General features: G+C 42.3%; 1 protein-coding gene and 1 non-coding gene across 3 annotated transcripts in view; one reads left to right on the top strand and one right to left on the bottom strand.

Moving 5' to 3' along the window:
• The first annotated feature begins 380 nt into the window (after positions 1–380).
• The window catches only part of C10H20orf194 (chromosome 10 C20orf194 homolog), a 167,710-nt gene continuing 141,338 nt past the window's right edge, over positions 381–26,752 (top strand). For both annotated transcript variants that reach the window (XM_025398588.1, XM_025398587.1), the window contains exons 1-3: positions 381–569; positions 24,405–24,484; positions 25,412–25,531. In XM_025398588.1, coding sequence (XP_025254373.1) covers positions 487–569; positions 24,405–24,484; positions 25,412–25,531 — 283 coding nt within the window. In that variant the 5' untranslated portion in view covers positions 381–486. The remainder of the gene's footprint in view (positions 570–24,404; positions 24,485–25,411; positions 25,532–26,752) is intronic.
• LOC112633927 lies at positions 22,479–22,690 on the bottom strand. Its single transcript, XR_003121681.1, has one exon. It is a non-coding gene; the product is annotated as a small nucleolar RNA U3 (small nucleolar RNA).

The following is a 26,752-nucleotide window of genomic DNA, read 5'->3' as shown; positions in this document are numbered from 1 at the left end:
CGGGGCGAGGCGGGGCGAGGCGGGGCGGGGAGGGGCGGGGCGGGCAGAGCCGGAGGGGCGGGGCCGGGCTGGGAGAGGCTCCGCCCCCGGGCGCGTCAGTGTGCGTGGCCGGGGGGCGCCGCGCAGAGCCCCGCTTTATGATGTCGGGCTTGAGGACGAAGCAGGGCGGCGCTGTGGCAACCCTCACCCTGCGGACACGCGCTCCCAACATCCGGCCCGGCGGCGTCGCCGCTTAAGAAGTGGGGTCCCTGTGGCAGTGCGCCGACCCCCAACTACAGCCGCTCCCGACGCCCCCATCTACTCTCGGTGCGCGCGCGCCCCTCCCCGCCCCCGCCCCCGCCGGGCCCCGCGCGCCGCGCCCCCTCCCACCCGGCACGCCCTGCCGCCCCGCTCGGCCGCAGCCAGCCTGGAGCCGCCCCGCGGGCCACAGAGACCCTCGCAGCGGCACCGTCCTCCTCCGCCGCCCGCCGCCCGCAGCCCGCCGCCATGGACGTGTACCCCGCGCGCCGGCTGGGGCTGCCCCGCGCTCGGTCCCCTGGCGGCTCCAGCCGCGGGTCACCGTCCGTCAGGTACGCGGGGCAGAGGCAGCTGAGGGTCGGCCGGGCGGGGGATGTGGGCTGTCGGGGTCCGGCGACGCCTCTCGCCGCAGGGCGTGGTGCGACATGGCTTCCTCGGGATGGTTCTTTCCTGAACAGCTCAGGGAGAAATGTTTTCCCAGGAACGGCGCCCTCTGTAGAGGCCCCACAATGGCTTCCCTTTGGACAACCCTGCGACGGTTTCCCCACAATGGCTCCCAGACAACCCTGCAACGGTTTCCCCACAATGGCTCCCAGACAGACACCCCTGCAACGGTTTCCCCACAATGGCTCCCCTACAGACACCCCAGCAACGGTTTCCCCACAGTGGCTCCCCTATAGACAACCCTGCAACGGTTTCCTCACAATGGCTCCCCTAAAGACACCCCAGCAACGGTTTCCCCACAGTGGCTCCCAGACAACCCTGCAACGGTTTCTCCACAATGGCTCCCCTATAGACAACCCTGCAACGGTTTCCCCACAATGGCTCCCCTATAGACAACCCTGCAACGGTTTCTCCACAATGGCTCCCCTATGGACAACAGTTCTCTGTGAAGACCCTGTTATGACGTCCTCACCCCCATAGAACGTTTCTCCCAGGAAACATTCTTCTACACAGAACCCCACAGAGGCTTCCCTATAAATGACTCACTCGCCTTCCCCATGGAATGTTTCCCCCAGAAACTGCTACCTCTAGAGAACTCACATCTCCACACACACAGTAGCTCCCTTGTGTAGAATCCCCAAGTGGATTACCTAGAAAGCCCCCTGTCGTGGGTCTCTAGAGCCTTTGCCCTTGACAACGGCTTCCTTAGAGTGTCCCCCGCCCCCTACGTACATAATGACAGCATCTCCCCTATTGCGCGTATCCCCAGCTCCCCCTGCCTCAGCCTGCATCGCGACGCCCCCTCACTCCACAATAGGGAGCTCAGGTTGGGAGGAAGTAGAGGTATTAGGGACGCAGGAGGAAAAGCTGGGTAAATAGGGGAAAGAGGCTTAGAGCCCCCGAAAGCGGCGGGCGCCGGGCCCCTTACCGTAGAGACACAGTCCCAGGCTACCTCGGTATGGGGAGGGGGTGATCGTGGGGAGGGTTCCCCGCCCCCTTTAGGTATAGGAAGATCCGTTTCCGATTTCTGTGCCCTATGCCTTTGGTGCTGACCTTGTTAGTCTGGGCATTGTTTGTGATGGAGCTGTTGTGGGGCGCCGGCGCGGTGTGGAGGTTGGAATGATGGAGGGGTTGCAGCAGAGACCTTTGAGAGGGAGAGGGAGAGAGAGAATGCGAGCCATGAGCTTTGGTACCTCTAAACTGTCATTAAAACAGGAGAGGGTTTTGTTGTTGTTTGCTTTTTCTTATTCTGGCCACATAGCAAAGCAAATGTATTGTTCCCTTGAAAGGAGGTTGCCAGTCTATCTGTTAAAACAGCTTTTCTTATATTCTTGTTATGGTGCTTCAGGCATATGTTTTACCTTTGCTTGCTGATCTGTTTTTTGGGGTTGTTTGCTTTAACTAGACCAAATTATTGCAGAACAAGAAACTGATTCTTAGAAACCTGTTTCTTTTTTACTTCCCTGCATTCCTTTCCACATCCCAGAGTCCAATATATGTTTGTTGAACAAATAAAGGATAGGGAAGATGGGAGGTAGATACCAATGAAACATTGCATTTAGGAGTCCTAAATTGCTTCTAATCTGTCAAGTGACATTTTTGAACTCCTGCTCTGCCCTTCAATGTAATTCCTTGTGGGCTTTACAGTTCCAAGTTTAACTGCTTGTGGTAACCATCTCCAATCCTTTGCAACATTTCTGCCAGTTTCACTGTCTGAAGCAAAGTATTTGAACTTGTATAGACATTGCATAGGATACTTTAGAACAGCCATCCGTTAAATCTAGGCTCTATGTAGACTTGAGGTTTATCCCAGATCGTCTTGCGCTTAGGAGTTTGGATTTGAGTCTATTGAGACCTTTAGGGGGAAAAAAATCATCTCTACCTTAGAATCCATCTCTTAACTGCTGCCTTTCTTGTTTTTAGTAGCATGACCATGTGCTTTTTATTTATTCTTTTAAAGTAGTGATTCTATGTTAACAGAAGTATGCTGGCTCACTTTACTGATCATACCCGCACTCCAAATCCTCTATCAAGTGGTTTGAATGAAACTTGTTTGATTTCAGACAAGGAATAGTGCAAGGAACCCCAAGGCCTAGCTGTCCCAATACCTTTGGTGAAAGAAATTTGCTGAAGGCTTCCCTCCTTTCCCCACTTCTACATGATTGAACGTGCTTTTCTTGCCCATTCAAGCCTTTCCCTTACTCTTGACATTGAATGTTTCTAGCACTTTCCTGTCACCCATATATGGCTTGGCTGCTGACTGCTGAGTGATGAAAGGGGCAAACCTAACTGGTGAAGTGACATTCCTAAGACCCATAGATAGTTCTGCAAGTGTATGGTTCTAGCACGGCAGTTCATTTTCACAGATGGAGAATGGAGATCAAGAATTAAAATATTGTTGCTCAGAATTAGAGGCTTCTCTTTAAGTATGTGATAGTCATCAGTGTTACCAGGTATTTTTGGTTTCTGTCTCTTGAGCATGTAGTAGAATTGTACTTGCTTGCTTCTTTGAAGTTAGGTATGGCCTTGAGAGTTGCTTTTGGTCAGTGGAATGCGTGGGAATACTGTGTAGCCTTTCATGGTACAAGCTTCTGTTGTGTAGTTTTCCATTCTCTTTCCTTCTGTCATGGTAGCTGTTGGGGCTGCAAATGGCAGCCACCCATCAGTTGAGGCCCCAGAGTGAGCTTCCAGGTGACCTGTGCTTGACAGGTAGGTTGAGCAAGAAGTGAAACACCACTGGGATTTTGGAATTATTACCAAGGTATAAACTAACCTATCTGGACCAATGCTAAGGAACCAGTGGAAATCTAGCTGAAATATACTTTCCTACTTCAAAATGTTTTTCTGTAGAGGGATCTGTTCCTGCTTGGGACTTAATAGCTTAAATTTCACTGTTTCTTTATATAAATAATGCAACAAGTACTGTGTTAGGTGCTGTAGATTCAGATAAATACGGCAGTCCCCTGCCCTCAAATAACTCTTGTAAATGGGAAGAGACAATAACAGTAAAAATCATAATATAGAATGGTGAGATATAAGTACTGAGGAAGAAATAGGGCTGAAGGAACAATAACACAAGAAGGCCTAGTCGGTTTTTGCCTCAGCTGTTGAAAGAATGGAGTTACCATTTATTAGTATTAAGAACACTAGAAGAAGAAAAGACAGCGTAGCAGTGTCTTCCAAGTTCTGAGAGAAAATGGTTTCCTACCTCTGAGGTGGGAGAATAATCGGAAATAGACATCGAAAGCTGAATGAGATTGTTGATAGTGTGATGAGAACTAATAATCAGGCTGGGCACGGTGGCTCACACCTGTAATCCCAGCACTTTGAGAGGCCCAGGCGGATGGATCACCTGAGGTCAGTAGTTTGAGCGTGGTGGCGGGCGCCTGTAGTCCCAGCTACTCAGGAGGCTGAGACAGGAGAATGGCGTGAACCTGGGAGGCGGAGGTTGCAGTGAGCTGAGAACGTGCCACTGCATTCCAGCCTGGGCAACAGAACGAGACTCCTTCTCAAAAAAAAAAAAAATTAACTAGTCATGATAGTGGGCACCTGTAATCCCAGCTACTCGGGAGGCTGAGGCAGGAGAATCACCTGAACCCGGGAGGCGGAGGTTGCGGGGAGCCAAGATCGTGTCATTGCACTCCAGTCTGGGCAACAAGAGTGAAACTCCATGTCAAAAAAAAAAAGGACTAATAATCGACAATTAGATTCGATAATGTGGAGGTCACTAGTGACCTTGACAAGAACAGTTTTGGTGCAGTAGGTTCAAGAGAAAATGAAGCCGGTCACCTGTAAGTCAGCTACTCGGAAGACTGAGGTGGGAGGATCCCTTGAGTCCAGGAATTCAAGTCCAGTCTGGGCAACATAGCAAGACCCCTGTCTCTCAAAAAATAAATTGATTAATTTACAAAGGAGAAAATGAGAGGAGAATTGAAGATACTGAATATAGACAGTCATAGTGATATTCTTTTTTTTTTTTGGAGACTGAGTCTGGCTCTGTCGCCCAGGCTGGAGTGCGGTGGCCGGATCTCAGCTCACTGCAAGCTCCGCCTCCCGGGTTCACGCCATTCTCCTGCCTCAGCCTCCCGAGTAGCTGGGACCACAGGCGCCCGCCACTTCGCCCGGCTAGTTTTTTGTATTTTTTAGTAGAGACGGAGTTTCACCGTGTTAGCCAGGATGGTCTCGATCTCCTGACCTCGTGATCCGCCCGTCTCGGCCTCCCAAAGTGCGGGGATTACAGGCTTGAGCCACCGCGCCCAGCCTAATGATATTCTTTTGAGGATGGTTATAAGGAGAGCAGAGTAATGGGGCTGTAGTTGGAAGATCATGAGGTTTGAGTTCTTTTTGTTTTTAGATGGGCAGACATTATAGTATATTTGTAAATTGATGGGCTGATGCAGTAGGGAGGGACAATTGATGACTAAAGAGAAGAGACACTTGCAAGGGTGAAGTCCTTGAGTAGGTAAGGTGGAATGGGATCTAGTACGTAAATGGGGATGTTGGCCACAAGTTAGATAGGTGCAATGCAGACAATTCGTTGGTGGCAGATTATGTGAACCCAAATGCTGGTTGGTGAGAGAAAGTGGAAGTTCTCTTCTGATTACTTCTGTGTTCTCAGGTAAATAAGAAGGAAAGTCTTCAGCTAAAAATGAAGAGAGGTGTCAGATTCATCCAAGAGAATGGGGAAGAATGAGTTGAAAATAAGGAAAAGTTTTAGAATTTCCAGGCAGCACCTAATGCCCATTTGATGTCTGTAGTTATAAACCTAGGTGAGACCCTAGTTAGCATAGTTGTATGCTTTTCCTGCAGCTGTGTTGAGCTGCTTGGATGTGGGCAATGTGGAAGGGAATAGCTGAAGTAGGGTAAAGGACACCACCATTGGAAGTGGGGGAATCAAGGCACTGAGAGGCAAAGATTGTGGTGAATATTGAGATTATCATGAATTAACAGAATGACCTAGGAATCTGTAGATGTCGGTAACAGGGAGAGATAGCAAGTAGTTATTGTTTGAAGACATGAAGAAATGATTAAAAAAAAAAAAAAAGACATTTCTTAGAACCAAAGGACATACATTTCCAGATTGAAAGGACTTGCCAAGAATGTAGCGCAATAAATTTTAAAATATCCATGCCAATACCACATAATCTCACTCATATGTAGGTAGAATCTAAAAAAGTTGATCTTGGCCCTGGTGGGAGGATTGCTTGAGCCCATGAGTTTGAGACCAGTCTGGGTAACATGGCGAGACCCCATCTTTACAAAATTTAAAAAAAAAAAAAATTAGCCAGGCTTGGTGGCATGCACCTGTGATTCCAACTACTCAGGAGGCTGAGATGGGAGGATCTTTTGAGCCTAAGAGGTCAAGGCTACAGTGAGCTTTGTTCATGCCACTGCACTCCAGCCTGGGGAACAGAGCGAGGTCCTGGGTCAAGAAAAAAAAAAAGTTGATCTTATACAAGTAGAGAGTAGAATAGTGATAGTTAGGGTATAGTGGGGATGGGGAGATGCTGTTTGAAGGATACATAATTACAGTTGGGTAGAGGAATAAGTTTAAGAGATCGGTTATACAACATGGTAACTGTAGTTAATGATGATATATTCTTGAAAAATGCAAACAGAGTGGATATTAAGTGTACTCATCACAAAAACAACTATGTGAGGTGATACATTTGTTAATTAGCTAGATTTAACTTTTCCGCAATGTATATATATTCTTCAAAACATCAGATACACATATACATACCTACAGTTTTACCTGTCAGTTTAAAATAAGGATACCCATGTCATGGCATAGCATCATGAAATTTTCTAGCACCATAAAGACAAAAGAATCTAGATAGGATCAGGAATCCTAGGATTCTAGCAGGATTGGAAGCTAGGAAGTAGTGGAGCAAAGAGTGCCTTTTGAAGGAAAATAGATTCCCACCCAGAATTCTGCACCCAGCCAAACTCTCAGGCAAATGTAAGAAAGGATGAAGATATTTCACACATGTGAGTTCTCAAAATTTGACCTCCCATGCATGTTTTACGAAGAAGCTACTGGAGGATGTGCTCTAGCAAAACAATCTGATTAAGGATTTCCTATGCTGGGGTCCCTTCTACCATCTTCTATAGAAAGATTCTACGGATCTTCCTATATCGAAAGGGGGCGGGGAACCCTCCCCACGATCACCCCCTCCCCATACCAAGGTAGCTTGGGTGACATAGGTAGGATTTCTTTATTGTCAAGAAGGTCATGGGGAAGAACCTTCTTTATCACCCCTGGAAAGTACCAGGGGGCTGGGACTATTTTTAATTGCCATTTCCCACATTGTTTCCCTTGCTGCCTAGATTGGTGTCTGGCACGTAGAACTCGCTGAGTTTGAACTGCTAATGTTAGCTATTATGAAACACTGCTCCAATAATTATTTATTGAATGAATAGAGAATAATTACAGGTGAAGCTGTGGGCTATGTTAAATTTCATGGGTATTCAGAGAATGAAGAGTCGTAGTTGTGAGCTAGGTGGTAAGAAAGTGGTTCATCGGCCGGGTGCTGTGGCTCATGTCTGTAATCCCAGCTGAGGCTAAAAATTGGCCAGGTTAGGGGGCTCACGCCTGTAATTCCAGCACTTTGGGAGGCTGAGGTGGGTGGATCACCTGAGGTCAGGAGTTGAAGACCAGCCTGGCCTTGGAAAAACCCCATCTCTACTAAAAATACAAAAATTAGTCAGGCCTGGTGGCGGGTGCCTGTAATCCCAGCTACTGGGGAGGCTGAGGCAGGAGAATTGCTTGAACCCAAGAGGCAGAGGTTTCAGTGAGCTGAGATCGTGCCACTGCACTCCAGCCTGGGCAACGGAGTAAGACTCCGTCTCAAAAATTTTTTTTTTTTTTTGAGATGGAGTCTCCCGCTGTCACCCAGGCTGGAGTGCAGTGGCCGGATCTCAGCTCACTGCAAGCTCCGCCTCCCGGGTTCACGCCATTCTCCGGCCTCAGCCTCCCGAGTAGCTGGGACTACAGGCGCTGCCACCTCGCCCGGCTATTTTTTGTATTTCTTAGTAGAGACGGGGTTTCACCGTGTTAGCCAGGATGGTCTCGATCTCCTGACCTCGTGATCCGCTCATCTCGGCCTCCCAAAGTGCTGGGATTACAGGCTTGAGCCACCGCGCCCGGCCTCGTCTCAAAAATTAAAAAAAAAAAGGAAAGTGGTTCATGATAGTGATGCTCTAGAGAAAGCACTTTAATTAAAGCCTCGCAGAGGTTAGTTATCTCTTCAGGTGTTAGCCAGCTGCCATTACCCCTGGTTCTCTTGGGGGATTTACAGATTTACAGAAGTAATAACTACAGTGCAGATGGTCACAGCCTTAAGAAAACTCAAAACGCAAAGCAAGCCAATGCCCTGGAATACCTGAAAATGTGGAGCTTCAGCCTCCAGTTTACTTGGATGCTGGCCAGGAAGGCTTGGTGTGGTGCCTGTAAAGGGTATGCTTACTTAGACTTGTATGGCTTTATTTCTGATCCAGGGTTAGAGGCCTATATAACTTCCTTTTCACTTGTATCTGTGATGGCAGTATACTGAGGACTCTTACTTAGTGAGTATTGTGGCATTAATAGTACATACTATCTTAACAGTGTTTCACAGCTTGTGGGGCCTTCTCTGAGGTTCTGACCTTTGGAGAGGGGAGTGAATGAGACACAAATGCCCTTTAAGTAACACAGCTTAAATTATTGTTTTTGCCATAAAATTTTTAAAAAAGAAAGAAAAGCGAAGCAGGGTTTGCAACTTGGATATTTAAAATTGTTATCTGTGATTTTTTGCTCTGTTTTGAAGAAAAGGCAGCTCGTTTGGCATTCTTTTTGTTTTTAACTTTTAATTTTGAAATAATTTTAGATTTATAGATGAATTTCAAATATGGTGCAGAGTGTTCCTATATACTCTTCATGCAGCTTCCCTTAATATTAAGATCTTACATATAACCCTGGTGCATTTATCAAAACTAAGAGATTAATATTGGTATAATAGATTTGTTTACTTAGTAAATTTTTGTTTACTTGGAGTTTACTACTCCGGCTTTTATTTGAATTTTCCCAGTTTTTCCACACATTCTTTTTCTGTTCCAGGATCCAACTCAGGATTTCACATTGCATTTAGATTTGGCATGTTTTTAGTGGTCAAATAAGTGAAGGAAAGGAATTGTGAATGCTTTGTGACTGAAGACCTGTGAAACTGACTTTACAAAGAACAGGTTCTGTAAGGAAATATTAAGAGAATGCCAGAGAAAAGGAAGAAAATGGAAAATAAAGTGTTGTATACACTAGAATATAGTGAACAAACTTCCAGATAACATTTTCCATTTGTGATGGGTAACATTTTCTGAAGTTCTGGAATTTAGTTTGTAGAGTGTCATGCATACCAATTCATGAAATGTGTGTAGACATGAGTTGCTATTGGACATGAGTTTTAACCATTTTAGATAAGGTGGCCTATCAGGAACTAAGTTTGGCAGCTGGCAAGATGCTTAACAATAATGACTTTAAGAAGATGTCTGTCTAGTTCGATGGCAGGCCAGTCCTGTTACAGAGTCATCAGGGAACCAGGCCTCTTCTATGTTTGTGTTCTGCTGTCTTTTAGCAGGTGGCTTCTATATTCACCGTAGCTCCATGATCACAGAATGGCTATAGGAACTCCAGCCATTACGTCTGTCAGACAAGAAACGGAAACAGAAGGGGTTTCCTTCCTTGTTGAGTCAGTTCCCTTTAGAGAGCTGTCTTGGAAGCTTCTACTTGATGACTTCTGTGTATGTCTAACATTGATCAACTCTGGAGGCAAAGGTCCTGGACCTATTGTTGCCCCAAATAAAGTTGTACTCTACTAAGAAAGAAGAGGAGAATGGATACGGATTAGTCAGCTGTTTATTTTTACCAGGGAGGTAGCTGTGTGGAATGAAGTTTACATTGCTTAGGATTACTAATGGGTCTAGTAAGCTACATGAAAGTACTGGGAGAAAATTTAAATCATTGAATAATTCAATGATGCAAGCACATTCTTCAGGCATATCACATGTGTCTGTGTGTTTGTCCCTTCAGTTTGAGACACCTTATGGTCATCGGTCAACCATGTATTAGCTATGACAGCAGGAACATTGGCTAGCTTTTTTCCACTGCAGGTTATTCCTCCAGCAAAGACATCAGTGGAAAGTGTCATTTATTGCCTTACTGCACATCCCACCTTTTTGCCTTTTCTCCATATCTCTAGTTTTGCAAAGGGAGGTAAATGATTGCTGCGTTAATGCAGGGCCAGTTTTCTTAAACCCATAGCAGTCCTACAATGAGCTCTTTTTAATCAGCACCTAAAGTCTAGATTAATGCCAATATGGCTTTCATTACTTGTGCTGTTGATTCCCAAATGCCACCAACATTTTATTGTGAAACATTTCAAAAGTACAGAAAAGTTTGAAGAATTGTTCAGTGAACATTTGTATATACCATACCTAGATTCTATACTTAATATATGTGCTATATATGCCTTATATAAGGCAGATCCTTTTCTCTATCCTTCCAATTTTTTTTAATGCTTTTCAAAATAATGTGTAGACACCAGTATGGTTCAACCCTAAATACTTCCTGGGATTGATTTTATATTAAGAATGCTTTCCATTGCAAGTGACAGAAATCCAATTCAAAGGATTTAAGTAAAAAATGGAATGTATTGGCTTATTTGACTGGAAAGGATAGTGGGGAGATAGACTTATAGGAAGAGTTGCTGGAACTAGTGCCTTAGGGACTGGAGCCAAGACTCTGCTATCAGAACCGTTAACTCTGTCCATGCTGTCTCTCATCTGCTTCTCACTACCTGGTTGCGCATTCTCCTATGAATATATCTTCCCCAAGGCAGGGAAGATGGTTATCGTAGCCCCAAACCACATTCTTCCTGCACCGTGATCCTGGAGGCCATTTCTCTTCTAGCTTTAGAGTGAGAGCCCTGGAAAGGACTCCACTTGACCTGACTTGCACCTGGATAAATCATGATGGGACACTGGCCTGGAAGGGTCACAGGATGTATTACCAGGAGAGATAGAAATGGAAAGTGTGCTGAGTGGAGTATAGTCCTCAGAAAGCTTTCCCACTCATTCTCTGAGGCTGGCATAGTCCTGGTACTTGATTAGGAAAGCACAAAGGAGAGCTACAAATACAAAAATCATAAGTAAAACAATAGTATATTGAATCTAGAAGTATGGTAAAACAACAGTACTACTTCATGCACACGTAGGCTTTGTCCAAGAAATGCAAGAATTGTTCATTATTAGGAAATCTATTAATGAAGTTAATAGACTGGTAGATGCTCCCCCCAAAAAAATCTGCTTAAAATTTAACACTCATTCCTGATTTAAACCGCTAATATAATAAGGTTCCAGCTAATGTAGTAAGATAAGCAAAAGAAATAATCATCTATTGAGTGGATTATTACAGTAGATTCTTTTTTTTTTTTTTTTTTTTTTTTTGAGACAGGGTCTCACTCTGTCACCCAGGCTGGAGTGCAGTGGTGTGATCTCCACTCACAGCAACCTCTGCCTCCCAGGCTCAAGCAATCCTCCCAACTCAGCCTCCTGACTAACTGGGACTACAGATGTGTGCCACCACACCTGGCTAATTTTTGTGTTTTTTGTAGAGACAGGATTTTGCCATGTTGCCCAGGCTGGTCTCAAACTCCTTGCCCTCCTTGACCTCCCCCAGTGCTGGGATTACAGGCATGAGCCACCATGCCTCTCCAGCAGTAGAGTCTTAATTGGTCTCTCAGGTTCAACTTTTATCCCCCTTCGGTCCGTTTTCAACACAGCAAATAGAGTGATATTATTAAAATGTACATCTTTTCTTATGTCATACCTCTTTTTGAAGCACTCTAAGCACTACAAGTAAAAGCTGAAATAATCAAGTACTAGACCTTAACTAATCTTCCCCACACACACATACTTTTTTTTTTCCTTTTCATCTGCTACTCTTTTCCTCACCTACTCTGCTCCAGCCGCACAGGCTCAGTGACACTCCCTTCAGGGCTTTTGCCCTTGCTGCATAGCTTGTGCTCTCACTTCCTTTAGGTCTTTATGCAAAGGTACTCTTGATGAGGCCTTTCCTCATCTTTTAAACTGCACTCTACCCTCCTCTTAGGACTCACAACCTCCCACTTATCACCATATGACAAGTATGTTTTACTTACTTATTTAGTTTGTCTCTCTTCCCTCACGCCTCCCTCCCTTAAAATTAAGTTCTGGTTGTGTTTCAAGGATTTTTTGTCCTTTTGTTCATTGCTAAATCCCCAGTGCTCTGAACAGTGCCTGGCACACAGTAGGTGCTCAATAAAAAGTTGATGAATTAATGAGTTGAAATAAAAACTGTAAATAAATTGTAAATAAAAAAAGAGAGAAAACTGCTTTGATTTACTAACCAGAAAACTTAAGACAACAGACAAAACTGTTAGGACTAATTAGAGTTTAGCAAGTTCTTTAAAAAAAAAAATGCAACGGACTCTGTTTTCGTCTGTTTTCATGCTGCTGATAAAGACATACCTGAGACTGGGCAATTTACAAAAGAAAGAGGTTTATTGGACTCACAGTTCCACATGACTGAGGAGGCCTCACAATCATGGCAGAAGGTGAAAGGCACATCCTACATGGCAGCAGACAAGAGAAGAGAGCTTGTGCAGGGAAACTCCCATTTTTAAAACCATCAGATCTCATGGGACTTATTCACTATTATGGGAACAGCACAGGGAAGAACCCACCCCCATGATTCAATTACCTCCCACCAGGTTCCTCCCATGACTCATGGGAATTATGGGAGTTACAATTCAAGATGAGATTTGGGTGGGGACACAGCCAGTCCATATCAGATTCCTGATGACATTCAAATTACAAGTTCAAGTGATTCTCCTGCCTCAGCCTCCCAAGTAGCTGGGATTACTGGCATGTGCCACCACACCCAGCTAATTTTTGTATTTTTAGTAGAGACGAGGTTTCACCATGTTGGCCAGGCTGGTCTTGAACTGATCTCGGATGATCCACCTGCCTCGGCCTCCCAAAGTTCAGGGATTACAGACGTGAGCCACTGTACCCGGCCCAATACAACTTTTAAAATATGATGAAATATGTAAATTATTCTGAAGAAACTCAAATGACTGACTAGAAAGTAGGTGAAGAATATGACTATGCACTCACAGAAAAAGAAATGTAGATAATCAATAAACATTTGACAACTTCCCTTGCAATTAGGGAAGTGTGAGTTGTAACTCAGAATTCTAGCCACTAATTTGGCATTAGTTGAAGAGTGGTAACACATAATTTAGAAACTTGTGGGAAACAGGTACTCTGGCATATTATAGGTAAATGGTTTAAAAGAACAATTTGGCAACACCTATCAAAATTTAAAATGCAGACACCTCTTAACCTGGCAGTGCTACTTTTAGATCTCTTCCTTGCAGAAACTTTTGTGTTTGTGCCAAAGATGGACATAAAAGGTTGCTCACCATAGCATTGTTTGCAATAGCAAACATAAATAGTAAAAATCCTGAATATTCAATCATAGCAGCTGGTTAAATAAAAACAAAAGAACACAGTACAACAGTTTTATGTGATTTATTTTTTATTTTTGTTTTGTTTTGTTTGAAACAAGATGTCACTCTGTTGCCCAGCCTGGAGTGCAGTGGCTCGATCTCAGCTCATTGCAGCCTCAACCTCCTGGGCTCAAGCAATCTCCCCACCTCAGCCTCCTGAGTAGCTGGGACCATAGGCATGCCCCTGTGACTACCATGCCTAAGTTTTTGTAGAGACAGAGTTTTGCCATGTTGACCAGGCTGGTCTCGAACTCCTGCACTCAAGAGGAGAACTGCTTGAACCCAGGAGGCAGAGGTTGCAGTGAGCTAAGATTGTGCCACTTTACTCCAGCCTGGACAACAGAGCAAGACTCTGTCTCAAAAATAAATAAATAAATAAATACATAAGTAAATAAAAGGTATTCAACATCATTAGTGATCATATATGAGCCACCGCACCTGGCCAGCAGTTTTAAAAGTGAGATTCAGTTCTATGTACTAAGCTGGAAAGATCTCCGAGGTATAATGTTAAGTGAACAAAAGCATGTTGCAGAGCAGTGACATAGTTTATTGTTTTGTTTATGTAAAAATAAATACTTCCCCAACAAAAAAACACCCAAACTATGTATTACTGAGAGTTGCATACCAAATTGTTCGTGTCAGTTTTCTATGAGATGAATCAGATGGTATATGAGGATTCACTTTGTAAAACATTCAAAACACAAAGTGTACAGGATATAAGAAGAATATATAGTATTTTAATTGTTTAATTTCAAGATAAAGAAAGCATCAATCTTGGAGAAAAACTGGGTAAAAATAAAATTTCCAATTTTTTTCTTCGTTTCCAGGGAAGCAGGATAATGAAATATAAACAAACAGGAAAACATACTGGCTGTTCATGCAGCAGTTGTTATAATAGCAGTGAGCAGTGAGTTAACTATTTACATGTAAGATGGGAAGAACAGAGATGATTGTTTAGAATTCAAGTATATTATACCCATGACTGGCTTTATTGTCAGGAAAGCAGTGGGGTTCAGCAGAAAGAAAAAGTTCAGAGTCAGGGTACCTGGTCATTTAGGTTCTGATGATGTTAATCTTTACTTAGCTTTGTGATCTTCGGCAAACTACATCTGTTTAGCTCTTGGTTTCTTCTTGTCGTCTGTCAGTCATCTATCGTGTCTAAATTCTGAGTCTGAATCCAATGAAAATCAGAAATAAGTTATAATATGAAAGCAGCATCTTTGACGTAAGCTGCGTTATTGGGTCTGCTGAGTCTATGCGTCTTCTAAAGGTGAAACTTACAAAGTTATTGGTGACCATGGACTGTCTACCCAGGATGTGCCAGCCATGCTCAGGTAGACCTGGGGGATAGAGGGCAGTGTCATTGCTGGGTATGGCATATGTTTGAAAAAATTTTTTTCTTCCTTTTTCTTTCTATAGATAGAGGCTCACTCTGTTGCCCAGGCTTGAGTACGGTGGCGCAGTCACTGCAGCCTGGAACTCCTGGGCTCGAGTGATTCCCCCACCTCAGCCTCCTAAGTAGTTGGGACTTCGGACGCACACCACCATGCCTGGCTAATTTTTTTATTTTTATTTTTTGTAAAGGTGAGGTCTTGTTGCGAAGGCTGGTGTTGAATGCCTGGCCTCCCAGAGTGTTGGGATTACAGACGTGAGCCACTGTGCCCGATCTTTGAATATTTCTACTAAAAGAAAAAAGATGGCCGGGCGTGGTGGCTCATGCCTCTAATCCCAGCACTTTGGGAGGCCTAGGCGGGTAGATCACCTGAGGTCAGGAGTTCAAGACCAGCCTGACCAACGTGGAGAAACCCGTCTCTACTAAAAATACAAAATCAGCCAGGTATGGTTGCGCATGCCTGTAATCCCAGCTACTCAGGAGCCTGAGGCAGGAGAAACGCTTGATCCCCAGAGGCAGAGGTTGCAGTGAGCCAAGATCACCCCGTTGCACTCCAGCCTGGGCAACAAGAGTGAAACCTCGTCTCAAGAAAAAAAAAAAAGAAGAAAAAAAGACTGGTTGGATACACAGCAAACTCATAGTGGTGACCTCTAGGGGGTGAGGATCAATGATGACTTTAGATTTTTAGGTAATATTCCCTTTTGTCCCTCAAAATAGACAGTAAATATTCAACATACATAATTTTAAAAAGCCGTAATGTGGAAAAATGCAAATATGCCACTATGTTAACAGTAGTTAATTCCAGCTGCTGGGAGTCATTGTGGGTTTTTAAATACTTACTAGGTTTTCTTTTTTTTAATTAAAAAGGTAAATAATTAAGTGACACATTTCATGGTTCAGTGATGAATAAAAGACTGTCTTCTGGTTAATAATTAAATTTGGGAAGCAAGAAAATATACAAAGGAAAGAAAGAATTTAGTTTCACCATTTGATAATAAAATAAAACACTAATTAGGACAATTTATTTCTGAGAAGAAGGTCTTTCAGCATTTTTATATGCTTGCACTTTATTTGGATAACATAGTTGTGGAAAGGAAACTGTTTTCAGTATTGTCTTGGCTTTGTACAGCAGTAGTTGGGGAGCTGGTTTTTTTTTGGTCACCTGACCTTTTCATGCTTTTGTCACTTGCTGGTTGTAACTTTGAAAACCAGAGAGCTCTGGGTAACCTTGGCAGCAAAGCAGCCTACTGTATGATGGGTTGGGAAGTGGGCCAGAGGACCAACTCGATGAACTATTTCTAGTGCAGAGAATGATTGCGAGATCAGCCTTCTACTAAACATGAAAAAGTGGGGAAAGGCAGGCAATCTTCATTGCCCAGAAAAAGTTTTTCTTACTTTAATCTTGATCGTCTTTCTGTTTCAGCCTTGCTGCTTTTGAGACTTTCTTTCCTCTCACCCCCATATTTTTATTATGAAAGTGTTCAAACCATATATAAAATGTGAGAGAAGGCCAGGCGCAGTGCCTCACACTTCTAATCCCAGCACTTTGGGAGGCCAAGGCGGGCAAATCACTTGAGGTCAGGAGTTTGAGACCAACCTGGCCAACATGGTGAAACCCCGTCTTTACTAAAAATGCAAAAATTAGCTGGGCATGGTGGCACGCGCCTGTAATCCCAGCTACAGGGAGGCTGAGGCAGGAAAATCACTTGAACCCGGGAGGTAGAGGTTGCAGTGAGCCAAGATTGTGCCATCGCACTCCAACCTGGGCAACAGAATGAGACTCTGTCTTCAAAAAAAAAAAAAAAAATGAGAGAATAGTACAATGAATATTTGCTATACCCACCAGATAGATTCAACAATTTTTAACATATTGCCATATGTGGTTTGTCTCTTTTCTTTTCCTCAATCTGTCTTCTTCTGTGTTAAACCCTTTTGAAGTAAGTTGCAGACATCATGACATTTCACTTCTAAATATTTCCTTATGCATCTAAGATAGAGGACATCCTACTACATAACCATGATAATGTTGCCATACCTAAGAAAATTAACAGTAGATCCCTAATGGCATCAAATACACAGTCCATATTCAAGTTTTCTTAGATGTCTCACAGATGTTTCCCTGTTTTTGTTTCTGTTTTTCTTTTTCTTTTTTGAGATGGAGTCTTGCACTGTTGCCCAGGCTGGAGTGCAGTGGTGTGATCTCGGCTCACGGCAGCCTCTGCCTTCCGCGTTCCAGTGATTCTCCTGCCTCAGCCTCCTGGGTAGCTGGGATTATAGGCACACGCCACCACGCCTGGCTAATTTTTGTATTTTTGGTAGAGACGGGGTTTCACCATGTTGGCCAGGCTGGTTACAAACTCCTGACCTCAGGTGATTCTCCTGCCTTGGCCTCCCAAAGTGTTGGGATTACAGGCGTGAGCCACCATGCCTGGCCTGTTTTTCTTTTCTAAAAAAAAATTAAAGTTCATAGATTGCATTTTGTTGTTATTCTTTAATCCCTTTTACACTATAAGAATTTTCCCTCTCTGTTGTTTTTGTTTTATATAATGCTGACTTTTAAAAAACTATTTCTCTTTTTTTTTTTTTGGTAGAGACAGGGTCTTGCTATGTTGCCCATGTTGGTCTCAAATTCCTGACCTCAATTGATCCTCCCACCTCAGCCTCCCAAAGTGTTGGAATTACAGGCATGAGCCACAATGCCCTGCTGACTTTTTTTAACTTCTAAAAAAATTTTTAAAAATTGGCCAGGTGCGGTGACTTACGCCTGTAATCCAGCACTTTGGGGGGTCAAGGTGGCAGATTGCTTGAGCCCAGGAGTTCAAGACAAGCCTGGGCAACATGGCGAGACCCTGTCTCTACAAAAAATAGAAAAATTAGCTGGGTGTGGTGGTGTGCACCTGTAATCCCAGCTACTCAAGAGGCTGAGGTGGGAGAATCACCTGAGCCCAGGAAATTGAGGCTGCAGTGAGTCGTGATCAAGCGACTGCACTCCAGCCTGAGCAACAGAGTGAGACCCCATCTCAAAGACCATTTTTTAACAACTGTGTTAAAATACACATATCGAGGCCAGGTGCAGTGGCTCACACCTGTAATCCCAGCACTTTGGGAGGCCAGGAGGGCAGATCACCTGAGGTCAGGAGTTTGAGACCAGCCTGGCCAATGTGGTGAAACCTCGTGTCTACTAAAAATATAAAGAAATTAGCTGGAATGGGTGGCAGGCTCCTATAATCCCAGCTACTTGGGAGGCTATGGCTGGAGAATCACTGGAGCCCAGGAGGCAGAATTTGCAGTGAGCTGAGACTGTACCATTGCACTCCAGCCTAGACAACAAAAACGAAACTCTGTCTCAAAAAAAAAAAAAAAAAGAGAAAAAAACAAGAAAAATACACATACCATAAAATTTACCATTTTAGCTATTTTTAAGTGTACAATTCTGTGGCACTAAGGACATTCACATTGTTAAACTAAAATCACCACCATCCATCCACACAACCTTTCGTCTTGCAAAACTGAAACTATACCTATTAAACAGTAACTCCCCATTCCCTCTCCCATCCAGCGCCTGGCAACCACCATTCTACCTCCCTTCTGTCTCTGTGAAGTTGACTATTCTGAGTACCTCATAAAAAAGTAGAGTCATACAGAATTTGTACTTTTATGGCTGGATTTCACTTAGCATAATGTTCTCAAGGTTCATCCATATTGTAGCATGTGTCAGAATTTCCTTTTTAATGCTAAGTAATATTCCATTGTGTGTATATATCATATTTTGTTTATCACTTTGGGTTGCTTCCATCTTTTGGCTGTTGCAAATAGTGCTTCTATGAAGATGGGTATACAAGTATCTCTTTCAGTCCCTGCTTTCAATTCTTTGGAATTTATACCCAGAAATGGAATTTCTAGATCATGTGATAATTCTATTTTTAATTTTTTAAGAAACTGCCATACTGTTTTCCATAGTGGTTGCACCATTTTACATTCCCACCAATGGTGCACAAAGGTTCTAATTTCTCCAAATCCTTGATGGCACTTGTTATTTTCTAGTTTTTTGATAGTAGCCATGCTAATGGATATGAAGTCATATTTCATTATGGTTATGATTTGTATTTCTCTAATGATTAGTGGTGTTGAGTTTCTTTTCATGTGCTTGGCCATTTCCATATCCTCTTCGGAGAAATGTCTTTTGCCCTTTTTTTATTTGTTTGTTTGTTTGTTTTGAGACAGGGTCTTGCTCTGTTGCCCAGGCCAGAGTACAGTGGTGTGAACACAGCTCACACTGCAGCCTCAACCTCTTGGGCTCAAATGATCCTCTCACCTTAGCCTTGTGAGTAGTTGGAACTGCAGGCACGTGCTACCACATCCAGCTAATTTTTTTTTTTTTTTTTTTTTTTACTTTTTGTAGAGACAGATTCTCCCTATGTTGCCCAGGCTGGTCTCAAACTCATGGGCTCAAGTGGTCCTCCACCTTGGCCTCTCAAAGTGCTGGGATTACAGGCATGAACCACCTGCCCGGCTTCATTGCCCATTTTCGAATTGAATTTTTTGGTGGTGGTGGTTGAGTTATATAGATGGGTTGTCTTTTTACTCTGTTGGTTGTGTCATTTGATGCACAGAAGTTCTAAATTTTAAATGTCCAGTTTATATATTTTTTAATTTGTTGCCTGGGCTTTTGGTGTCATTTTCAAGAATTCATTGCCAAATCCAATGTCACAAAGATTTTCCTTTTTGTTTTCTTATGAAAGTTTTATAGTTTTAGGTCTATGTTTAGGTCTTTGATACATTTTGAGTTAATTTCTTTATATGGTGTATGGTAAGGTCCAACTTCATTCTTTAGATATCTAGTTTTCCCAGTACCATTTGTTTGAAAGACTTCTTATTGAGTGGTCTTGGCATCCTTGTCAAAAATCTTTTGACCAGGTATGTGAGGGTTTGTTTCTGATCTCTTTATTCTGTTTCATTGGTCTGTATGTCTGTCTTATGCCAGTATCCCACTGTTGATGACTGTAGCTTTGTAATAAGTTTTAAAATCGGGAGTGTGAATTCTACAGCTTTGATCTTTATCAAGATTGTTTTGGATATTCAGAGTTTCTTAAGATTCCATATAAATTTTAGAATGGATTTTTCTACTTCTGTAAAAAACATCATTGGGATTTGAGAAGGGATTACACTGAATTTGTAAATTGCTTTGGGTAACTTTGACAGCTTAACGATATTGTCTACCAATGCATGAACATAGGGTATCTTCATTTATTGCTGTCTTCTGTAATTTCTTTCAGAAATATATGAGTGATCCAGTTTCTCTGAATTCTCACTGTTTGGAAGTCACTATTTTTCATTTTATCCATTCTAATAGATGTATAGTAATATCTCATGGTTTTAATTTGCATTTCCATAATGGGTAATGATGTTGAACATGTTGTCATGGGGCTTCTCTGCCATTTCTGTATCCTCTTTGACAAATTGTTTCTTCATACCTTTTGCCTATTTTCTAATTGGGTTTTTTTTTACCGTTGAGTTTTGAGAGTTCTTTATGTATTCCATATAAGGTTCTTTTTCAGATATGTGGTTTGCAGATATTTTCTCCCAGTCAGTAGCTTGTCTTTTCCTTCTCTCAACAGAGTCTTTCATAGCAAAACTTTAAAATTGTAATGAAGTCCACATTATCATTTTTTTTGCTCTGGATCACACTTTTTGGTGTCAGGTGTGAAGAACTATTCACCAAATCCTAGATCCAGAATATTTTCTTCTGTTTTCTTCCAAAGATTTTATAATTTTACATTTAGATCTATGATGCTTTAATTTTTGTATAACGTATAAGGTTGAGGTTTATGTTTTTGCCTATGGATATCCAGTTACTCTAGCTCTACTTATTGAAAAGACTATCCATCCAACATTAAATTGTTTTTGTGCCTTTGTTAAAAAATAGTTAGTTGTACTTGTGTGGGTCTGTTTCTGGTTACTCTGTCTATTGCATTGACTTATATGTGTGTCCCTTAGCCAGTACCACTCAGTCTTGATTACTTTGCTATGCAGTAAGTCTTGACATTGGGTACAGTGATTCCTCCCACTTTTTCTTTTTCAGAAAAATTTTAAGCTATTCTAGTTCCTTTGCTTTTCCTTATAAGTTTTATTTGTTTATTTTATTTTTAAGAGATGAGGTCTCACTATATTGCCCAGGCTGGCCTCCAACTCCTGGACTCAAGTGATCCTCCCATCTTAGCCTCCTAATAGCTGGGACTAAGACAAGTAGCACTGTTCCTGGCTTATGTAAATTTTAGAATAATCTCTTCTACATCTATTAAAAAAATTGGATTTTCATATGTGTTAAAACTTATCACACTGGGGAGAATTGATATCAGTACTGTGTTGAGGTTCCTAATCCATGAACATGGTATGTCTATTTAATTCTTCTTTCATTTCTTTAATCGGAGTTTTGTAGTTTTTAGCATGTAAGTTCTATGCATGTTTTATTAGGTTTATAACTAGGTATTTAATTTTTAAGATATTATAAATGGTATTATATTTTAAATTTTGGTTTCCTATAAAGTTACAATTGTCCCATCACTTTGGAAGGCCAAGGTGGGAGGATCACTTGAAGCTGGGAATTCAAGACCAGCTTAGGGAGGCAACAAAGTGAGACCCTGTCTCTCCAAATTTTTTTTTTTTCAAAATTAGCTTGTGTGGTGACATGTGTCTGTAGTTCCAGCTACTTAGGAGGCTGAGGTAGGAGGATCGTTTGAGCCCATGAATCCAGGAGTTAGAGATTGCAGTGAGCTATGATCACACTGCTGCACTCCAACAGAGCAAGACCCTGTCTCTAAAAAAAAAATTACAGTTGATTTTTATATGTTGATCTTGTATCTTGAAACTTTGTTGAAGTCACTTATTAGTTCTGGGAATTTTGGTAGAATCCTTAAGATTTCCTACAGAGATCATCATGTCATCTACAAATAGGACATATCTGCAAATAGGAACAGTTTTCTTTCTTTCTTTTCAGTCTGTGTGTCTTTTACTTCCTTTTATTGCCTCATTCTGTTGGCTAGAACTTCCAGTATTATGTTAAATAGGAATAATGAGAGTAGACATGCTCATCTTCTTCCTGACCTTACAGGAAAAACATTCAGACTTTGACCATTATGTGTAATTACAAACTTTGCTTGGTGGGTTTTTTTAGATGATCTTTATCAAGTTGAGGAAACTATTTCTAGTTTTCTGAGTGGCTTTTTTTTCTGTTTTTTTAAATTGATGCATAATAGATACACACATTTTCAGGGTGCATTCATATAATTTATAAAGATCAAATTAATGTAGTTGGGATATCCATCAATTCTGAGTGTTTTTATTTTGAATGGGTGTTGATTTTTATTAAATGATTTTTCTGCATCAGTTTTTTGGTTTTGTGATTTTTCTTCTTTAGCCTGTTAATATGAAGGGTTACATTGATGGATTAATGAATAATGAACCAGCCTCAGGTATCCCTGTGATAAATTCCACTTGGTCCTAGTGTATAGTTGTTTTACATGTTGCTGAATTTTACTTACTATATTTTTTTAAGCGTGTTTACATTTAATTTTTTAAAAAATTTGCCAGGTGTGGTAGTGCACGCCTGTAATCCCAGCTACTCAGGAGGGCTGAAGAGGGAGGATCGCTTGAGCCCAGGAGTTCGAGTCCAGCCTAGGCAACATTAATGAGACCTCCATCTCTTAAAAAAAAAGAAACAAAAAAGGGCAGGGTGTTTAAATCTATATTCATGATGGATTTTGGTTTGTAGGTTTCTTTCTTTTTGATACTTTTTGTTTTTGACTGATGATTAAAAGGGAACTACTCAGACAGCGTCCTCTCCCTCTTACTCTCCCAGAGGAAGAAAACAGTTATCAATGGCGAATGGCAGTTGCAGCAAAGCAACATGAAAAACCAGATTTATGCTTAGGAGAGACCACTGTGCCTCTTTCTATGGTTTCTAGTGCTCTATTCGTTCAGAGAGACCTCTCTAATAATGAATTATAGAAATGATCCCTGAAAGTACAGTCTTTGGTACTGTCTTTGTCTAGTTTTGATATCACGTGGAAGACTATGAAACTCTTCATGGAAGATAGTGATGAAGACCACTAAGTCATGGAGCGAATGAGTTGGGGCATAGGAACATCAAAAAGAATCCAGCAGGGCAGCCAAGTGTGGTGGCACATTCCTCTAATCCCAGCGCTTTGAGAGGCTGAGGCAGGTGGATCACCTGACGTCGAGTTTGAGACCAGCCAGACCAACGTGGTGAAACCTTCTTACTAAAAAGTACAAAAATTAGCCAGGCATGGTGGTGCACATCCATAACCTCAGCTACTTGGGAGACTGAGGCATGAGAGTCGCTTGAACCCAGAAGGCGGAGGTTACAGTGAGCCAAGATTGTACCACTGCGCTCCAGCCTGGACAACAGAGTGAGACTCCATTTCAAAGAAAAAGAAAAAAAGAATCCAGTGGGGCAAAAGAATTCAGGAATTAGTGAAGAGAAATACTGTAGTTTGGCTGTAAATACTGTTTTGAGGTGAATGTAAGGCAGTGTACTGGAGGAGATTCAGTGAGGGATGGGGATGATGCCTAGCTTCATGGGTGGAAGAGTTAGTGTAGTTGGTTTGTAGAGGCTCTTAGTTAATAATGATGTGGTAGGACTGGGATTGTATTGACTGTAGAGAAAATATATAAGAGTGTTAGGAAGCCAGCATGGTGGCAGGCATGAGGTGGGCGGATCACCTGAGGTCAGAAGTTCGAGACCAACCAGGCCAACATGGCAAAACCCCATCTCTGCTAAAATACAAAAATTAGCCAGGTGTGGTGGCTCACACCTGTAATTCCAGCCACTCAGGAGGCTGAGGCGGGAGAATCACTTGAACCTGGGAGGCAGAGTTTGCAGTGAGCCAAGATCACTGCACTCCAGCCTGGGCCATAGAGCCAGACTCCATCTCAAAAATAAAATAAAATAAAATAAAAAAGTGTTAGAGAATGAATAGTAGAGGCAGATCCTGGACCTGGAGATGATGAGGAGACCAGGTGGAAGGATCAGACTTGAGCAGGAAATCGGGTGCCTCTCTCTGGAGCTTCTGGGAAGAAGGGGATGGGTATGGAGAGAATGGGGTCCTTAGAAGTAATGTGAATGTCTGAGAGTGCCTCACATTTTACTTGAGCAAAGGGCTATCCCTAGGGCTGAAGGAATAATAGGTCTGCACAGAAATGGAAGCAAGTATTCTCTGCTGACACTCCCCATATGGGTAGCTGTGAGGATGAATTAGAGCTTTGTTTAGTTCCTCAGGCCAATTTGGGGGTTTAGTTTGCATTTGTTTTTGAGACAGACTGATGAGGACCACAAGTGGAATGATCAGTGTGGAAACTCTTCTTTGAAAAGTCTTCAAAAATGAAAAGTCATTGGAAATTCTTGGAGTCAGCTGCTGAGTCTTAATGCTTTCCACCATTGACCGTGAGAGAGGGACTTTGGCTTCATCCTCTGTTGAGGAGTTTGTAATCAGCAAGTCAGACTTAGTCTTCAGACCAATTCTGCACAATCTCTTCCAGAAAATAAAAGAGAAAGGAAACCTTCCCAATGCATTTTATGGTTCTGATACCAGAACAACACAAGAATCAATTTCCATCCCTGGCAAAGTCATTCCTCTTCCTCATGCCTCCATTGTGGGACACAGGAAGCTGCTTTTCTCATGGGGCTGTCCTGGCACTCAGGGGACCATTTTCTGTTCTTGTTGCAGCTGCAGCCGACTTCGGCAGGTTCAGAGCATCCTGACCCAGAGCAGCAAGTCTCGGCCGGATGGGATCCTGTGCATCCTAGGTCAGTGCTTTTAACAAGGTGGGACTCAGGGCTGGGGCACCTTGGCTTTTTTTGTTCACAGGAAGGTATTAGTAATAGGACCAAAGTGAAATAAGCTGTGAGTTAGTGTCCTCCTAGTTCTTGTTCCCCTGAAATTTGTTGCTGTTTTAATGAGGTTAGATGAGCTATCACTGAGATAGGAAGCCCATTTTTGGAGCTGCTGCTTCCTTAAGCCTTTCCTTTAGACTCACATGTATAGCTACCTCCTGCCATGACATGTCCCTCTTGCCCAGAGCCGTACTCTGAGACTTCACAGACATCAGGAACTAGGTAATAAATATATACCTGAAGCATTGAGAAATGGTATTGAAGACAGTATTGTTTAATTTCCTTTTTATTTGTCTCTAATTCAGCCCCTCTAGACTGTCAGCTTCATGAGGGTCATTTGCAGGCCTGTTCACCACCATACCCCACCATCCAGTACAGTGCTAGACCTTGAGCCTCATAATTGTAAAAGGATGGGTGTTTGTGGTTCCACTCACTTTCCTCTTCTTCACATTATTGGATTCTTTTCAAGCCACCTTAATCTGCCTTTGTTTGATCCCACATGTTTTGGTAAAGATTTTTTCGAAAGGTGAAGATTTTTCTGACCCCTATTCTTAAGCCAACTGAAAGTATTCCAAGATGAATCATTTTCAGAAATTAACAGCCTCAATAATCTGTGCTGTTTGATTATCTCAATTACAAGATGTTGGAATTCAAGTAAGGGTACTTGATGCTGAGACCTGTTTCTTTCACAGAATTGCTTAGCTTGGTTTCTGGCACAAAACTGGTCTGAGCTGCGTCCTTCCGCTTAATCATCAGGGTTTTGCTGAGGAGGGGCAAATTATTGGCCTCTTTGCTCCCCATAGTACAGTACAGCTGATCAGAGCCTCCTTTGCCTTGCAGGAATCGATAGCAGGTACAATGAAGGCTGCAGAGAGCTGGCAAATTATCTTCTATTTGGTTTGTACAATCAGAATACCAGTGATTTTGAGAAAACGGGATTTTCTGAAGAAGTGCTAGATGGTAAGTATATATTGGTAAACTCTGTGATAGAAGAGTAAGAGGTTTATTTATTTGGATCCTTGTTTTATGGTCTACTTACAGAAAAAAATTTAAAATAGTCCAAAGTCCCAGTAAATGTTTGCTTTTTAAAGAATGAAAAAGCACAGCGTTTTTTCTTTGTTGATACATTTAGTAGCAACAAGTAGTTTTCAGAATATATTTACTAATTCAGCTTTAGAGAAACAAACATCAGTGTTTGGCTTTATCTCTTTTTGGCAAAGTACTGGTTTTCCTCTTTATTGCCCATTGCCTCTACATGCTAACGGTTCAGATTATATGGTGTTGTCCTGTGAAAGCACCTTCAATCATGAGGTAAGGATGGGCCCGCAGGCAGCTCCTACAAGGAAGACTTCTTGTGGCTTATTATCCGAGGAACAAAGGCTCTTTGTCCTGCTGTCTTTGGGAATTATTTTCTCTGTGACTTTAATTCATGAAGATGCCTGTGACTACAATGCTGGATTTCTGCTTATATTCCCCTTTCCTTAGCACTGAGACACTCTGCCTGTGTTGATGCTGCTGGGGGCTATTGCCCTGGATCCATCTCTGATATCACATATTTAGAATCATGTCTTGTATGCCAGATGGGTCAGGAGACATTGGGATAGACAAAATAAAAATGGACAAGAGACATCTCTGTGAGGCAGCTGGGGGAGGCATGAAAACAAACATCTGATGTGAAAGAATATTGCTATGTGTCTAGTGCAGTCGTTTTCAACTGGAGGCAGTTTTGTCCTGCAGGGGACATTTGGCAATGTCTGAAGACATTTTTGGTTGTCAAAACTGGGTAGGGGATGCCACTGGCATCTAGTAGATAGAGGCCAGAGATGATGCTAAACATCTACAATGCACAGAACAGTCACGCAAAACAAGGAATTCACTGATCTAAACTGTCAGTAGTGCCCGGGTTGAGAAATCCTGGTCTAGTGTATATGAAAATTCTTCTGTGGTTAAGTCCTTAGTAGTGTTTATTCTTGTAGACTGATTAAAGGTTTCCTTTTTATTAGGAAGTGCAAAAAGAGTAGACTGAAATTACTCCTTCCATTAAATTTTTTTCAATTCAAATTTGGTTTCCGATTTTGATTACAAAATATTTTTTTCCTTACGTTATACAACATCTGCTGGTTTAGAAAAGAGTAATCTTGGCAGCTCGTACCAGCCACACATTTCACCACAGCCGAGATT

The sequence above is a fragment of the Theropithecus gelada genome, chromosome 10, assembly GCF_003255815.1.
Source record: "Theropithecus gelada isolate Dixy chromosome 10, Tgel_1.0, whole genome shotgun sequence".
In the NCBI taxonomy this organism is placed as follows: domain Eukaryota; kingdom Metazoa; phylum Chordata; class Mammalia; order Primates; family Cercopithecidae; genus Theropithecus; species Theropithecus gelada.
The sequence above is the reverse complement of the archived record's forward strand: the minus strand, read 5'-3'. Positions and strand labels throughout refer to the sequence as shown.